At 43.9% G+C, this 18,435-nt stretch overlaps 1 protein-coding gene across 4 annotated transcripts in view; it reads right to left on the bottom strand.

Annotated features, from left to right (window-relative positions):
- CENPE (centromere protein E) overlaps positions 1-18,435 on the bottom strand; it is a 101,846-nt gene that overhangs the window by 26,958 nt on the left and 56,453 nt on the right. For all 4 annotated transcript variants that reach the window (XM_075200938.1, XM_075200943.1, XM_075200947.1 and 1 more), the window contains 8 exons: positions 15,086-15,397; positions 14,699-14,998; positions 8,356-8,658; positions 7,908-8,180; positions 6,980-7,084; positions 6,597-6,869; positions 5,824-5,928; positions 5,463-5,735 (listed from right to left, as the gene is read on the bottom strand). In XM_075200938.1, the coding sequence (XP_075057039.1) occupies positions 5,463-5,735; positions 5,824-5,928; positions 6,597-6,869; positions 6,980-7,084; positions 7,908-8,180; positions 8,356-8,658; positions 14,699-14,998; positions 15,086-15,397 (1,944 nt within the window). The remainder of the gene's footprint in view (positions 1-5,462; positions 5,736-5,823; positions 5,929-6,596; positions 6,870-6,979; positions 7,085-7,907; positions 8,181-8,355; positions 8,659-14,698; positions 14,999-15,085; positions 15,398-18,435) is intronic.

Genomic DNA, 18,435 nt, shown 5'->3' with positions numbered 1-18,435 from the left:
CACCGTGATCTATTATACCAAAGCATGCACTTGTTTGTACAGTGTTCCAAATCAATACAGTAATTCTTAGCACACCTTTAATACAAAGGCATCTATCAGATGGAACAAAGACCTTGTGGATGCATATTTACTGTAGCGCCACCAGGAGCTTGTCTTGTTCCATGATGTGTTTTACCGACATAAAAGACCCCATCTTTAATTTGGGCACCTGCAGCTGTGTGTTTAAAGATTTTAGGTTCACAATCGATCGGAATCTAGTTATGGAAACAAAAATGGTTGGAGTAAAGCCCCAATCATCCATAGTCTTCTTAGACTCATCAGCTGCCCATGTCAATGCCAGAGGATCTGACAAACTGCAAACTGACACTGCAGAGGCAGAGATTCTTGCTCCAATCAGTCCCGCTTCCAAGGCTGCCCTCACCCAAATACTCCTGATGAAGAGTACATAAATAATCTATTATTTATGTTTCATTTTAGAATATATGAAGAGATTCAGCTACAATTGAATTAGCACACTGACTGGGAACAAAAATCCTCCCCCCACCTGGGACTATGGGTTGTAACCAGATAAACAGGTTTTGGAACATTTGGCCAGTAATTAGCATATGAATGCTGTGAGCAATTCATGTAGCCAGGTTCTAGACACCGCCCACAAAGGTTTTTATTGTACACAGAGAAATAATCTCTTCATGCTTGGTGCTCGGACGGAGAGAGCATGTGGTTTTTACTCCTAGGTGAACAGGCCTTAGGCCCTAACTAGTGTGAATGATGGAGCTTGAATGTAGTAAAAGGTGAGTGAGTATGGATACATAAATGTTACATGAGAATTAATGATTATTTGTTGTAAGTGATATGAAAGTTTGAATTGATTGGATTGATATGGACAGTTATAAAAATGCATACCTTGTTGGGATAGATTGGGAACCGCCGTCATAAACCAACAAAGTGTGCGCCGCGGCTCCCAGGGGTGCCGCGAGCCAGCCATAGGAAGAAACAAAGAGCACATAAACTTACCAATCCGCACGGCGCCGGGACCCAGCAGACTCCTCTCTCCCGCAGCAGCTTGTCACGGACGTCGATATTCAGTGACAGCTGCGGGAGAGAGGAGCCTGCTGGGTCCCGGCGCCGCGCGGATTGGTAAGTTTATGTGCTCTGTTTTTTTCTATGGCTGGCGCATGACAGAGGAAGCGTGACAGAGGGGCAGACGGAGGGGGAGGAAGCGTGACAGAGGGGCAGACGGAGGGGGAGGAAGCGTGACAGAGGGGCAGACGGAGGGGGAGGAAGCGTGACAGAGGGGCAGACGGAGGGGGAGGAAGCGTGACAGAGGGGCAGACGGAGGGGGAGGAAGCGTGACAGAGGGGCAGACGGAGGGGGAGGAAGCGTGACAGAGGGGCAGACGGAGGGGGAGGAAGCGTGACAGAGGGGCAGACGGAGGGGGAGGAAGCGTGACAGAGGGGCAGACGGAGGGGGAGGAAGCGTGACAGAGGGGCAGACGGAGGGGGAGGAAGCGTGACAGAGGGGCAGACGGAGGGGGAGGAAGCGTGACAGAGGGGCAGACGGAGGGGGAGGAAGCGTGACAGAGGGGCAGACGGAGGGGGAGGAAGCGTGACAGAGGGGCAGACGGAGGGGGAGGAAGCGTGACAGAGGGGCAGACGGAGGGGGAGGAAGCGTGACAGAGGGGCAGACGGAGGGGGAGGAAGCGTGACAGAGGGGCAGACGGAGGGGGAGGAAGCGTGACAGAGGGGCAGACGGAGGGGGAGGAAGCGTGACAGAGGGGCAGACGGAGGGGGAGGAAGCGTGACAGAGGGGCAGACGGAGGGGGAGGAAGCGTGACAGAGGGGCAGACGGAGGGGGAGGAAGCGTGACAGAGGGGCAGACGGAGGGGGAGGAAGCGTGACAGAGGGGCAGACGGAGGGGGAGGAAGCGTGACAGGGGCAGAGGAGGGGGACACAGCGTGAGAGAGAGCAGAGGAGGGGGTGACAGCGTGAGAGAGAGCAGAGGAGGGGGTGACAGCGTGAGAGAGAGCAGAGGAGGGGGTGACAGCGTGAGAGAGAGCAGAGGAGGGGGTGACAGCGTGAGAGAGAGCAGAGGAGGGGGTGACATCGTGAGAGAGAGCAGAGGAGGGGGTGACATCGTGAGAGAGAGCAGAGGAGGGGGTGACATCGTGAGAGAGAGCAGAGGAGGGGGTGACATCGTGAGAGAGAGCAGAGGAGGGGGTGACATCGTGAGAGAGAGCAGAGGAGGGGGTGACATCGTGAGAGAGAGCAGAGGAGGGGGTGACATCGTGAGAGAGAGCAGAGGAGGGGGTGACATCGTGAGAGAGAGCAGAGGAGGGGGTGACATCGTGAGAGAGCAGAGGAGGGGGTGACATCGTGAGAGAGAGCAGAGGAGGGGGGGGCAGCGTGACAGAGGCGGCAGAGTGTCTGGATGCAGAGGGGGCATTTTTGCATACAACTAAATAAGTATTTCTGTCCTGACCTAAATACTTATTACTTTTTTTTGACCCAACTACTTCTAAAACAGGACTGCTCAATAATTATTTTGGAGGGGTGCCTTGAAAAGTTTTGGAGACTCTAAGGGTGCCGCGAACTGCAAGAGTTTGGGAACCACTGGTTTATGCTATACATAGTTTGAATTCCTGTTGTGTTTGGGATAGATTGTTGATATAAATGGAGATGTTTGCGCTATGCATGGTTCTTTGTTGGTTAAGTTTTGGTCATGGAAACATTGGTGCTTTGTGTGAAATACCATGTGTTAAAATTGGCCAGTGGACATTGTGTGTTAACTGCTGAATAGAAAGCCATTTGTAGTGGACTGGCTAATACTGCTTGTAATGGGTAATGGGTCTGTACTGACTTCACATTGTAAGTAAGCGAGGCCTTGTGAGTCAACCTGTGTTTGTAACAAAGCATGGCAAGTCAGCCATTTTGGATGGTGACTACATTGTAAGAAGAAGTTTCATTATGGACTTTGAGTGAGATGAATGGAGTGTGTGTTTGGTCTCCCTACCCCCAGGTCACATGGGTCTTCACCCTCTTCCCACTGCATCACACAATACATTCACACAAACACACAATTACATATATCTATATTACAGGCAATAAGTATGATATATTGCACTAAACTATATTTTGTGTAAAATATTATTACGCTGTTTATTGTTCTATAATATAATACAACACACTTTAAATGAAGTTTTATCTTGTTGTGCTTATTCTTGAAGTCTGTCGATATAAGGGAATATAAGAATGATATTTCTTGGGTTAATATAGAAATATTTTTTGCGAGGAGTTGGTTGACGGTAATAGTCAGATATACAACGGTATTAAATGGTCATACATATATTTGCCAGAAAATTGAGATTGAAACCCAAAAGGAGGTAAAAAACCCTTCAACAACTCCATAGCTCCCTGAATTTGCTCCACACCATGGGAAGCAATTCAGATCTGGCCTGCCAGCTAACAAGCCTTTGCAAAGCTGCTCAGAACATCTTTTCACAGCTTTGTTTACCCAAATAGAGGCTACGGCATGTCTTAAGCAGGCTTCCGCTGCCACACAAACTGACTTAAGGATGGTCTCAATCGTACGGTCCACTCCATCCTTAAGCGCAGGGGATTTGGGAACACTAGTTGTCTTAGACAACCGCACAACAGTTGCGCCCACCTTAGGCGGCTTTCCCATTTACTAGTATCCTCAGGAGGGAAGAAAGTGACAGAACTGCAGCCTACAGGACCCCTGGAACTTTCTATTCAGCAAGTTTGAAGCTTTACACAACAAATTCTCCAGCTCTGCTTAAACCGAGAAGACTCTGCAGCCTCAGGGACTGCCATCTCTGGAATGCCCAACACCTGGGGCACAGCCCGCATCAGCTCTTCTAATCCCTGATGGTCAGAGGTGACTTGCTCCCCAATGTAGAAGCACTGCACATTCAACCCAATAAGCACTTTGACCTCCTCCTGAGAAGTCAGAATCTGACTCAATGCCAGTTTGGGGCGCTACCACCCTCTTAGCTTACGCAATGATGGCATTGCAAATTCTGGCATCCTCTATAAAGAGGAAGAATGCGCAAGCAGGCCCTGCACTGAAGTCCCTAGACTTCTGACCCAAAAGGGTTCATTAGAGACCGCAGCAACATTACCTGCAGTGCCTTGGCTAGAGCTTTAGGCACTCGATCTGCCAAGCTCCTGAAACAGCCAGGGGAAACCTGGGAAGGACCTTCCTCCCGGGAAAGGACTAGCTGAGCAATCCCAACTATGAAATTGGATGGAGACATATCCCAGGCAATCTCCGCCATGTCTGAACCAGAGGCGGTGAACATGACACCTGATCCTTAGACTGGCAGACTCCACACCTGGCTGTCCAGAAGGCAATTTTGCATTGCATCCAGCACAGGTACACTTCTTCATAGTAGTTACTCCCAGGTGTAGCCCTTGAGGATATCCCTCTCTGACATAACAGACACAGAAAGAAAAATAGACAAGAAAAAGGTTGCATGCAATTAGAAAGCAAGTGAGTCTGCAATACAGCCCCAGAGCTCATTGATTCTGAGGGACTAACCACTCAGCAAACCAACCTGGTACCTTATCGATGGAAGAACAGAGAAAGGGAATGCTGGAGCTCCAAGATGGCTGCTGTACTGGTGTCTGCACATGTAGAGTGAGAGACTACCAAGGAGCAAGAGCAGGGAGAGAGAAAATCACCTCCCCTGGGGCCCAGAACTGGATTGGTAGCCATCCTAAAGGTGCGCCCCCTCCATAAATACAGTGCGCAACACCTGACCCAGCATCTTAAAGAAATCAATGGCTAACCCTACTAACAGAGGGAACATTCTCTGGGACTCACTGCAACTTCCTAACAACCCCTCTCCCACAATTGTGCACCATCTCTGTGCCTCTGATCCCCCACTCCTAGCAGCGCACAGCCATCCACAAATTGTATTTGCATTGAAAAATGGCTTGTCCAGGTGTAAATAAGGCAACCATCAGCTGGATTTGATCTTAACCTTATATGAGGCCATTTAATCAAGGTGGCAACACTGTTGCATCACTTGTGCCCAAAGAAACTACCATCTGGGCCTATAAACCAGCCCTATGAAAATCGGAATGTCTCTAGGATCCAGCATTTGCATTGCTTACTGTGGTTATTTCCACAGTTGTTCATCAACTAAATACCTGGTGAACCAGTTATCATTCTAGTGCCACTCTCTAAATGTAGTCTACAATCATATATGGCAAACGTGAAATAACTATTGCAAAAATTCTGTTATGCTGTTGGCAAACTTCACCTAGTATATTGTTTTTATGCCATTGTTACTTTTTTGATATCGCGTAATTCTACCAAAACTTGCATAATTTGCAGGGGGATTTTTAAAACACTAAAAAAAAAAGGTAGGGAACACAACAGTGCATGCAAAAGTTTAGTAAAATAATAAGAGTTCTTCAGTAAAACCATCTAAAATGTACCTCTTTCTGTAAGTTTTCCTTGGAAAGCTGTAGCTGATCCTTTTCCTGCAAAACACTTTTCAGTTCTTTAGTGAGTTCGAGTATTTTCTGAGAAGCTTCCTCCTTTTCCACTGCTACGTGTCCCAACTCAGAGTCCTTGCTCTTTAAAGCATCCATAAGCTGCTCTCTCTCTGAAGCCAGCTTCTGCTTAGCATGATCAAGAATCTCCCTGTGTCCAACAGATTCTTTCAGAAGGATAATATTTTCTTGCAATTCTCTTTCTAGTGAAGAGGACTTTCAGAAAAGAAATAAGACTATAAATATATGCAATGTGAAGGATTCATATATGTTAATTGAAGTAGTAATGCTGTCCCTTTCATACCTTATCTTCCAATATAGAAACCTCATCTGTCAGCTTCTCTACCTTCAGCTTCTGTTGCTGAAGTTCTTCTTGAGTCCTTCTCAGGTCCTCTTGAGTTTCAATAGACTGTAAAGTGAGGCAAATAAGATTATGCTCAGCAATATTCAACAGCATTTCCAGTTTACGATTAATATACTGTGGAGAGATTAAAGAAAAACACTGCCAGATGGTATAAGGAACATTTGAGGACATGTAGGAAAGAAAAACTTGCATTAGAAGGGGCACTATATGAATGCCAGTCACAATTTCAACAACACTGCTCAAGTCTTCTTTAATATCTAGCACAAATGGCTTCGATATTTACTAAATAGGTTCTCCTCCACTTGGACCATCTACTATGACCTTTTCCAAGAGTTTTTAGATTCCCCTATTGTATTAGCCTCAAACACCTCTCCTTTTAAGAAGGATGCCTCACTTCTCTACCTTATTAAAGCTCTTGCTATATTGAGTTTCTACCATATCCCCCTCATTCCTTCTCTGTTCCACGCTACACATTCTAAAGTCCTTTAGTCTAGGGAAGGTTGCATAAAACTGGAGGATATTTGCATCTCTCACCACTTTTGCCCACTTTCACATTTCTGATAGCCATAGTAACAGACATTTTAAAGATTATAATGCACGGACATTGGTCCTTGAGAAAGATGCACGTTTCCAGTAATGAGAAAATTCAGATGCCATGGAAGCTAAACAATAAGTAGGGTTTGTTTATTAAATGTTGGTGAAGCCCCAGTTACCTCTTTTGCCAAGTTTTCCTTTGAATGTTGCATTTGGTTCTTCTCCTCAGTCACTGCTCTTAATTCTGCAGTGAGTTCATGTATTTTGTTGGAAGCTTCAAATTTCTCTTTTTCAACTTCTCCTAAGCCAAATTCTTTGTTGTTTAAATCATTCAAAAGCTGTTCCATCTCTGATATCAGCTTCTGCTTTGACTGGTCAAGAATCTCTCGTTCACTAGTAGCTTCTTTCAAAAGGGTAGTGGCATCATGCAATTCTCTCTCTAGTGTAGAAGACTTGCACAGACAAAATAAAATAAAAATTGCATGAAATTCAAAAAGCTCTGCTGAATTGGAACGGACAACAATATTACAATCTTACATTAATAATTGAGCACATTCCATACCTTTTGTTCTAGAGAAGAAATTATACTTGTCAAATGTTCTACCCTCTGTCCCTGCTGTTGAAGTTCTTCTTGGGTATTTCTGAGGTCATCCTGAGTTTCTATAGACTACAAAATGCATATAAGCAAAGTCAGAAACTTTCCAGAGCATTGTGTAGAAACGGGATGTGCAGGGCCAGAAACAGTGTTCTAAAATAGAGAAATCCCTTCACCTGGCTAATTATTTTTTGACGCTATTGGGTCACATTTGAATTGTGATACCACTAAAATAGATCACCAATCCATATATGACCTACTAATTGAATACCTAGAGAACAAAGCCCTTGCTATATTAAGCAGTTGGTATAGTGCTCCAATCAATACAGTAATCATTAGCACAACTTTAATGAAATGGCATCTATCATTATAATTTGATATATAGAGAATTTGGGTAGAACAGCTGCATCATAAAATTTAAGTTTTGGAAGATTTATTGCATGATAATCACAAAAAAACTGGTATAACTATATTGTAAGTACTCAATGTGACCAACTGGCAACATTGTTATAAATTCTTTCATACTTTGATGGAGAAAAATAGGAGGTGCTTAACATATTGTAATACAGGTATATTGCTAGAGAGTTCATTTAGCTGAATCAATAGGACAAAAAAAAAATAGTCCAAATATAAAGGAAAAGAGTTTAATACTGAATTCATGAAATTTAAGTCTCTTAGTATTGATAGGTGTGCCCCATTTAAATTTACTATTCTTTAACGCCTCTATAGCTGGTAACAAACTAAATATTTTGAGACATTAAAGACAATATTTTTTTATTGATATTAAAAGTGCAACAATCTGGTGGTTTCACAAAATTAATTACATATTCACAATTTCATTTTCTAAAAACACAGGTGATCTTGCTGGGTCTTGGTTTTCCCACCTAGCACTTACCATTTCCACGTTCTCTCTCAGTTCTTCTTTTAGTTGGTCTCTTTCGGACATTACACTCTGCAGTCTGGCCTTTAGCTCATTTGTCTCCTGGGTAACTGTTGCCATGTGTTGTTGAAGTTTGAGAATATGTTCCTCAGTATTCATTTCGTCGTTTTGCAGAGTAACAAGGTCACTCTCCTTCAAATTCTTCATGGGTAGATCAAACTCATTCAATTTAGTTTCGGTTTGTGAGAGTTCTTCAAGAGGTCTTTGTTGTTCCTGTGTGGTTTTCTCCTGCAAATTCATTGATAGAACAAAAAACACTAAGCTGGGCAATATTCAGAATCTGAATCATCTCCCATATGACATGGTCAGCCAACTGCCAACCTATTACGTATACAAGAGTTAAAACATCTAGCATAGAGCTGTACACATATCTAGTAGATAAATCAATTTGATATAAGCTTACCATTTCATTACTTTCTTTAGTATAGTTAATTTCTGCTATTAATTTTTCTAGTTTGTGTTGTACTTCATTCTTCTCCTGAGCAACAAATTCCATGTGTTGTTGTAGAGCAATGAGCTGTTGTTCAGTTTCAAGTTTTTCATTATGTAAAGTTTTCAGTGTAGACTGAGTTTCCATAATACTCTTCGTCAGACTTTCCACCTCACATCTTAGACCGTTCTGTCCACGTTCAAGCTCCTCTTTCTTCTGAATGAGGTCCTGCTTCTCTGAAGCCTTCTGCTGTAGCTCTTCTTGTAAACCAAGAACCTGTAACAGATTATAAAATGCTATAACCGTAGGTGATGCCGATGACTATTGAGGGCTTGGACATGGATGTCAATGCATCTCTCCTCCATTCCCCTTTCTCTGTCCTACCACTGGGGGACACTGCGTTACCTTGGGGTATAGTAGGTGGGTCTGGAGTTAGGCACTTATAAACTTGTTTGTTTCCCTGACTCATCCCCCACAATGCCCCTCCTCTGTAGCTGATTTCAGTTGTTGTAAGTGCCTTCTGGAGAAAGGTCACTTCTGTATAGGCTCCTGCCTATACTTCGTTTAGCATTAAGTTTTCCTGTTTTTATTTTTCTTTCCTTTTCAGGTGCAGCGCTGGACTGAAAAGACCCAGAGGAGTGAATAGTCCCGGGGATTAATTCACTCTGAGTTCCAGCGCAGGTAAGCAGCTCTTCAGCACGCTTTCCTCGCACCTCTGCCGGCAGTCATCCCCTAGAGAGAACGAGCAAAGGGGCCATGTTTAATTTGTTTTAATTATGCCTTTAAAGGCAAACTTTTCACTTGGGCCATTTTTTATTATATATTTGGCCTTATACACGGCCGCGGCCACAATCAGATATGCGGGCGGGAGTGAAGGTGTCTCCACCTCTTCGCCCGCAAACTTGCCGGCAGCCTCCCTCCCCTCCTCTGCCTCTAGATAACGAGCAGTGGGGGAGAAGGACAGGCATCGCGCTCTGTGGAGGCGATGAAACCGTCAGTGAGGCCGCACGCACCATGGGCACGGCAGCGCGGCGGTTCTCACTTCCCCCGGCTGCAGCGCGGCGGTTCTCACTTCCCCCGGCTGCAGCCATATTCTGTATATGGGCTGAGCAGCGGTGAGCAGGGGCGGACATGTTAGGAGAGGGGAGTGCACCTCCCCCTCTCTCTCTCCCTAATAGCGCGAGTGGCGGCCATCTTGGATCCGGAGCGCACACACATCAGTGCATGCTGTTCCTGACTGCCTCTCTTCACCTTCGTTTTTAATCATATTTGTAAACGATTGTCAGCCTACTTGCCACACAGTCAGGACTTTTATTTCAGGATCCTGTGACTGCTGTATATATTATAGGATTACCTATTTGACAATATTGGTAGTTCCTACCCTCCTGTGACATATTTTTCTGTTAAGGCAGATATACATTGATATGGGAATACATAGCTGTATGATATTCCATATGGTGACTGTGAATGGAATGTTTCCATAACTCTGGTAAAGGGAGTGTATATCTATCTATCTATATATATATATATATATATAAATAAATAATCCCTTTTGTTATGTATAGCCTCAGTTCCACAAGCATTGTGGCTGGGTAACTTTTATACAGTTTTCCAGATATGCGGTATCTCAGGAATTACCTAGGGGGTAATAAACACGCTGTTTTATATGCTCTACATTATTTATGTGGCACAAAATTAATATAAAGTGTTATCCCGTGGTAGGCTGGTTGGTCTGTATTGCGCTATATATATATATATATATATATATATATATATATATATATATATATATATATATATATATATATATATATATATATATATATATACATACATATATATATACATACATATATATATACATACACACATATATACACATACATCAGAAGCTGTGGCTCATCTGATATATACACGGTTTTGATTACATGGTGTTGTGGTTTCTATTTCCATAATAGCACATATATATATATATATATATATATTACCTGTTTAAAATATAGAACAGATTTATTCTGTGTCTTTATTTATTGCTGTTATATCAGCCTACAATTACTCGCTGGTTGGCACACTCTGAAATAGTTATATATTTATGTGAATATGCGTCTTCAAAGTATATTGTTAGACAATATTATTTCCTGTTACTTTGCCTACCGTTTCCTTATGTTTTCTGACAGATCAACTGGGAAATAGGAGTGACATTATATATGTGCGAAATGTAATTTTTGAATTATCTTTTCCACAGCCTAGCCCGAATGCCTCGGCACAGACTGCGGGGCTAAGGTCTACAAACAGGGTGCTCCCATTTCGGTGTCAGCCGTTTTGCAGAAACAGGTCTGGTCTAAATCACTGTCACGTCTGGTGTCCGAACACATTAAGGTGATTTTTAAGTTTGAAATGGTACGTGAGTATACCCTTTTTCATGCTTCTACACATGTTTACACTGTGCTGGTTAAGCTCCCACACAGCTTATATCTGTCCGCTAACACAGAAGCGGCATTACGCTGTTCAGGTATAAAACCATCCGGACAAAGATGCTGTTCACCATATTTCACAGATGGAGGATTTTATCTTTGACTGTTGCTACAGTCAAAATAAGGATGTAGTTTATTCCTCACCAGAGGATGTCTATTTCCATCTTGTTTTTACTATCAAGAGGAATATTCTTGATGATTACACTTACGAGGTGGATAATCCCAGCTTAAACTGTACACAGTTTTCGCATTTGCAAGACAAACAGTCTATACTTGGTTTTCAACCTAAGTTTTAGTGACACCCTAGTTGGGAAAATGTTTATCCTCATATCTTAAACTCGGTGTCTGTCTTTTCTCAAAGACCAGGTAAACAGTAATAGGCTGGCTAGGTTTTCACTTTCCCCAACTCTCCAGAGTCAATACAAGGGAAGTAATCCCTGTTGGTGACAATCCTGTGGCTTTTAAATTTGCTTATTCTGCTGTCCCCGGCGGGAGCAGACAAAGAAGTCCTCCTACACACAGCAGGGGCTGGTAAATGATTTTATCTAGTGGCTTTCAAACAGAAGAAGTGCTCTAGCCTTTATTCACATTAAGGTTTAATGGGGTGGTTTGTATTCACCCAGCAGCATCATAGCTGGTAGGCATACAGCTATTCAGCTATGATACCTATAGTTAGCCACATGCTCACAGGACTATGTTCCAATATCGGAACTCTCAATTTGCTCTATTACAAAATGAGTATTCAAAGGCTTCTGGCGGTAGGTGTGCTTTCTTTGTTTTATGTCAGCGACACCAGGCCATGATGTTTACGTGTTCCATCCGTTGATCTGAGGTCAGGGTGCCACATTCCGAGTCAGGCTTAGCCTTACAGGGGTGGTTATAGTTTATGTGCTGTGGAAATCAGGTAAACATCCATAGATTTGTGGACATTCCCTGAAGGTGGAAGTTATTTATTACCCCCAACGCTTAGCTTACAGCTAGACGTTTTTCAGCCAGAACATTATACTTGCAGCCTCTCTCCAAGAAGCAGGACTGCATTATTGGGTTCACAGGTGATCACTTGGAGTCTACCCAGCTTTTCGCTTGTTCTACCACGCTAGAAGTGTTGGCTTATGCCTTATCTTCTAGTTCGGGGTTTTCAATAGCTTCCTACTGAAGAACACGCTCATTTCTTTTCTACACAGTTCCAAAATGCTCCTGGCAGAATTTTCTTTCGGTTACAGGAGTTTGTTTTGCAAAATAGGATACCAAGTTTCTACTGGTATCTTTGGTTCTCCTTGTTCGTAACATCTCCCATGTCTCAACAGGGAGATTCTTATCAAGGAAGGCCGATTTCATGGCTTTGGACGTGCGTAGCACCCCTTTGCCTTAATTCACTAATTTACCTTTCGGGTGGTGCTTAGTCACAATGTTTTTATTAGTGAGTCAGTTGTTCTTCTTGGACAGAAGGTCAGAAAACCTGTAGAGATTCGGTCTCAGAATGCAGTGCTGTTGCATATTTGTAGCACTTATGCAATTCCCGTATCCTAATGCAGGATAGGGGTCGACCTGTGTATGGTCGGAGGGGTGTTCCTTGTGCCATCCTATGGGCCAAGCTAGACCAACTTATTATTATTATTGAGGGCCGAATGCCTTAGCAATCAATCCTTTTACAGGTAGAGTGGGTCACCTCAGGGTAATACCTTTGTGCTCTCCTGGTTAGGTCATAGGGCTCTCTAAGATGGAGCCCAGGTTCTTTTCACATGTTAACCTGTTTTCTCTATCGGCTCTCAATCTAATGACCCTCAGGTGGATTTGTCCATAGCCAAGTCGTGTCTCCCTAGAACTTAGGTGATTCACAGCTCCTATTTACTCGTGGGAGTTCAAGAGTTTCTAGGAGGTGGCGCATCCCAGCTAGTCTGGTGGTCCGCCGTATGTCTCGCAGAGCAGTGTTCTACTGTTTTAGGGGACTTGTGTTGTCGTCCCTCTTTTCCCGTTTTCAGAGCGGCCTCATCTTGTAGTTCAGCTCTTTTTGTTTTCATCATCTGGTTTGACGCTGTGGCGTCGGATGGCTAACCTTTTCGGCCAGAGAATCCTTGCAGGGAGATGGTTGCTACCTTCAATTCAGCGGTAGAGATTCTTCCTCAGCTGTTTTCTTTGGGCTAGAAATTATATTTGGTGTAAATTTCTGGAATTTCACACGTCCCACTCAGGAATCTTTTAAAGAGTTTTCTTTACCAGCTGGCTTCTATGGGTTCTACGCCCTTCTTTCAGCGTGCAGCTTCCGTGGCTCTCTGTCTAGTTCAGCAGAAGGTTGTTTTGCTTAAGTGGTTTCTTTATGCTCAGCCCACCTTTGGTTGGTTGTAGATTTCCAGGGAGTCTAGTTCTCGTCATCGGGAAGCTTGCTTTGGTCTCCGGTGACTGAATTAGTTAAGCTGTTAGCTCATGGTTTGAGTGCTCAATGGTATATATGTCGGGCTTACGTTGTTAGCTCTCTATATGAGTGCTCCCTCAGATATCGCTGAGTTAGTTAAGCTGTTTGCTCATGAAATGAGTGCTCCCTTGTTGATCTCTGAATGGTTTAAGCACTGTATCAGTGCTCCCTTAGATATCACTGAGTGACTTAAGCTGTTGCATCAGTGTATATGGTGGTCCTTTGTATATCATTGAGTGGATTCAGTTGTTAGCTCAATGCAGGCTGTTCTCTTGGATGTCACATCTCGTAGGGGATCTGGGGCAGGAGTGTGTATGGCTCTTCCTCATTTCCTTTATCAGAAACTTAGTGGCAGTTCGAGACATAATTGGTTATGACAATTAGTGCCTGCATTCCACTGACAGAGATTGTAGTTCATCAATCTTGTGCCTCTTCTTTTTGTTTAACGTTTCTCCAACGGGAGATAGTTTGTGCTCTTGTTCGCACAGTTCCTGTTAGAGAGGCTAAATGGGCATTAAATTCCTAACTCTAAAGAGCGTAGGGGGGGGACAGGGTCTAGGTGGTCTTTTGCCACTGCATCACGACCAACATTCTGTCTGTACCCCTCTGCAGGTTCCAGTGACTTTTACAGTGCACTTTCCAGGAGGGTTGCAGCTTTTTGTACGCCACAAAAGCGTCATTCAATGGCGCAGTTGTACAGAGTGGCAGCATCTGTTTCTGCTGCATATTGTTTCTTTGTTGCATGCCTTTGCATTCACAAATGCAGGGTTTTGAACACAAAACATTGCGCACAGCCGTTCCAGAGCATTCCCGCCCTTGGACACAGCTTTGGTAGCTCCCCAAGGTAACGCAGTGTCCCCCAGTGGTAGGACAGAGAAGAGAGGATTTTTACTCACCGTAAAATCAGTTTCTCTTACTACACTGGGGGACACTGTGCGCCTTCCCTTGCTCTGAAAGTAGTGCTATCTTTGGTATTGCTTTCTAGATTGCTTCTTCTCTCTTCCTGGCTTGGTTATCCAAAACTGAAGTCAGCTACAGAGGAGGGGCATAGTGGGGGATGAGTCAGGGAAACAAACAAGTTTATAAGTGCCTAACTCCAGACCCACCTACTATACCCCAAGGTAACGCAGTGTCCCCCAGTGTAGTAAGAGAAACTGATTTTACGGTGAGTAAAAATCTTCTCTCTCTTTTGGTGAATGGATGAAAAATTGATATTTACAAAAATATCAGGATGTCTGTACAAAAATGTAGGAAAGTAGAGCATTCTGCACTGTACCAGCATCTTTGCAAAGGGATCAATGATCTCTATGCATGTATGTGTGTCTCAGTTTAAATGATTAACCAACCAATGGCAATGTTTTTTTTTCTGGTAAATATCAGAAGCAAATATGAATAATATGCTGGGGGAAACCCAAACACAATCTCTTACCATTTCCACATTCTTTTCTAGGTTTTCTTTGAGTTGGTCCCTCTCAAAAGTTAGGCTCTCTTGTGCAGTCTTTAGAGCATCCAATTCATTGGTAACAACTTCCATTTGGTGTTGAAGATGAAGTAACCTTTGCTCAGTGTCCCTTTTCTCACTTCGCAGTGTTTCTAGTTCTGCCTCTGTGATTTTCAAATTCTTCATTAGTTGTTCCGTTTCATCTTTTAAGGTGAGCTGGGTTTGTGAAAGATCCTCATACTGGCAGTCAATGGGTTTCTGCTGCAATTCATGTTTTAATTGTAAAACCTGCATAAAAACAAAATATCTGAATGTCAGTCAGTGATGTTATTGACACAGTATCGTACAAAGCTAGAAGTATAAAGGAAAAGTTACCAGTTCACTGTTCTCTTTTAGATTTTCTTTATGTTGGTTAATTTCAACAAGTAATCTCTCCTGTGTGTTGTACAAATCATCCCTCTCCTGAACAACAATTTCCATTTGCTGTTGAAGATCAAACAGTTGCTTTTCAGCTTCAAGTTTTATATTTTGCATGGACTCAAGCATAGTCTGGGTTTCCATCATGTTGTTCTTCAAGCTTTCCATCTCAGAGCTTAAACTATTATTGACTTGCGCAAGTTCCTCTGCCTTCTGAAGAAGTTGTTGGTGTTCAGTGGTCTTCTGCTGCAACTCTTCTTGTAAAGCAACCTATAGTGGTTGGACAATTAGGAATATTTAAACTTGTGTGTATTTTTAAGGTTTGTACCTCAAAAATAGTGAATATATATAGTAAATACATTCTGACTTCTAGTCTAAATACGGCAAAGGTGGTATTAGAGCACCTTTGCAGAAACAGCATCCATTTCGAACTGGCCTGGAAATAGTGACGACTGGTTGAAAATTGAAAACATTTGGAAGGAGAAGATGCAATCAGTGAAACTATCTGCACAAACGTTTTCCTAAATGTCACTGTCAGAGCATATAGCTTATAAGAAATTTCAGAGCTTTGTTTGGACAAATTTACTGGCATTTATACCTGTACTATACAAGTCGTATCACTTGTGTATTATAAATAGGATAAACTGCTTCAATTGAAAATGTAACATCCGAGGGAGGACCAGGTACAACTGCTAAACCAAATGTGGTAGTTTAGTACCCAGTATACAATGTTATGAATAATTAAACCAGCATAGTCTACAATGTATCTTAAAATTTATTTATATATTTAGCCTTTTACAATGGACATCTAACTCTACCAGAAGAAAAAAGGATCAAATCGGTAGATACAATAGGGGACAAATCCCCAAAAGTTGATTGGGATGAATATACAACTTTTATAGATACTAAACTACATGACTTATTTAAAATAAATTCCACATACCCCCCTCAAGCTGGTATTTGCTCAAAAGAAGGCTCAGATATAGCATATCCTGACTTAGCAGGCACTGACACATTTGACAACATACCTTGAACATCCAAATACCATATATTCTTTGACCGGTTTGTTTTTATGAGAACGGGACGGGGGGACGGGGACACTTCAAGACATTGGGGACATACCAAAGCTGTACCTAAGGGAGGACATTCTCTGAAACGGATATACTTCGCACCCTGCGCCCAAAGCTTGCATCTGCAGATGCAAAGCCCTGCAACCTATAGAACTTTGCAAAGGTATGGAGATGACCTTGTTGTTGCACGGCACAGTTGCTCCGCCGAAGCACCATGACGCGCTGCCCAAGAGGAGCTCACTGCCATGATGGAATGAACTTGCAAGCTCACCGGCAACAGGCAAGAAGCCCTGAAGTAAGCCAAACGGACAGTGGATGTAATCCAGCGAGCAATGGACTGTTTAGAGGCCGGCCAGCCTCGTTTGTGAGCATCTCACAGGATGAAAAGGTCCTTTGTTTTACGGACAGAAGCCGTGCGATCTACATAACAAAGTCCCTGAACTACATCCAACAGTGGTAAAGTGTCATCAGAATCCGTGGAGATAGATGGGCACCACACTTTCTTGATATGTGTGAAATCTAGACACCAGCTTTGGAGCAAAAGATGGTTTAGTGCGAAGCACTGCCCTATCCCCATGAAAAACCAAGAAGGGGGAACACAGCATAGCACCCCCAGCTCTGATACACATCGAGCAGATGCAATGGCCAAGAGAACCACCACCTTTCAGGTGAAGGGACTTAAATCTACAGACTCCAAAGGTTCGAAGGGGGCCATAGTGAGCATCCTTAATACAGGATTTATGTCCCATGGTTCCACAGGATGAACAAAGCATATCGAGTACAAGGCTAAGGTTCCATAGGCAGGACATAAGGCGGTTTGAAATGTAAGACTCCCTGCAGAAACATCCTAATATCAGGCATGTCCGCCAATCGAAGGTGAAAGATAACCAAAAGTGCTGATATTTGTACTTTTAAAGAGCACAAAACGGAGACCTGCATCCAGGCCAGGATTCGGGGGAAGATGAAAGTAAGACGTACGGCATGGTCGATGATACGGCATCAGATATAAGTGCGCCAGGTGCGGTGGTAAATACGAGCCAAAATTATCTTGCAAGCTCGCAAGAGCAGGTTCCTGACTCTAGGAGCGCATCCTCTAGACCGCCAATAGCTGGCTTCAAACAACCATGCCGTTAAAGACAGCCGAGGCAAGTCCTGATGTCAGAATGGACCCTGCAGAAGGAGGTCATCTTGCAGTGGTAGACACACTCCTTGACCTACTGCCATCAAGATAATGTCTGCATACCATATTCTCCACGGCCATTATCACTGGAAGTCCCCCTTGCCTTACTCCTCTAAGGATGTGGTAAATCATGGGTATTGGGGGAAACAGATATCCCAACCGGAAGTCCCAGGGCATTGTCAAAATGTTGATGGCTACTGCTAGGGGGTCCTTTGCCCTTGAGCAGAATTTTGTGACCTTCCTGTTGTGCCTCACCGCCATGAGGTCCAGGTCCGGAAGACCCCCATCTCAGAATCAGTGACTGGAAGACCTCCGGATGGAGTGACCACTCCCCCCGGTATCACCGCATGATGGCTTAGATAATCTGCCTCCCATTCTGGATTCCTTGGATGAACACTGCCGAGATTGAGGGAACATTCTGTTCAACGCCAGGTGAAGAACTGTGCTGCCAATGCTCCTGCACTTCTGGTTCCTCCCAGTCTGTTGACATAAGCCATTACTGTGGCATTGTTGGATTGTAACCTGACTGGAAATTCCTGAAGTATGGTCTGGGTGCCACGAACAGCCATTAGCATGGCCTTCAACTCTAGAATATTGATAGACAGGGAAGATCCCCGAGTCGACCAAAAGCCTTGAAGCCGTAAGTGAAGGGCCACAGCTCCCAACCCCCTCAAGCTGACGTCTGTGGTCACTATGATACAGGACCACAGGGCAAAGCACCTGCCTACCGCCAGATGATCCTGGACAAACCACCACTGAAGAGACACCCTCGCTTTGGAAGACAAGCGGTTCCTCTGGCGTTCCAACTACAGAGTGGAACCTGACCACTTCATTATGAGGTCCCACCGGAAGCAGAGGGAATGGAACCGACCGAAAGAAATTGTCTCAAAGGACACCATCTTCCCTAGGAGACGCGCGCAAAAGTGAATGGTTGGACTGGGAGTGGCCAAGACCTGTGTAGTTACGTCCTGTAACGACCTGGCCTTGTCCTCCAGGAGAAACACCTTTTGTTCTCTGGTGTCCATGATGAGCCCCAGGAAAGTCATCCGCTGGCAGGG

The sequence above is a fragment of the Mixophyes fleayi genome, chromosome 1 (genome assembly GCF_038048845.1).
Source record: "Mixophyes fleayi isolate aMixFle1 chromosome 1, aMixFle1.hap1, whole genome shotgun sequence".
Taxonomy (NCBI): domain Eukaryota; kingdom Metazoa; phylum Chordata; class Amphibia; order Anura; family Limnodynastidae; genus Mixophyes; species Mixophyes fleayi.
This window is presented reverse-complemented; position numbering and strand designations above follow the sequence as displayed.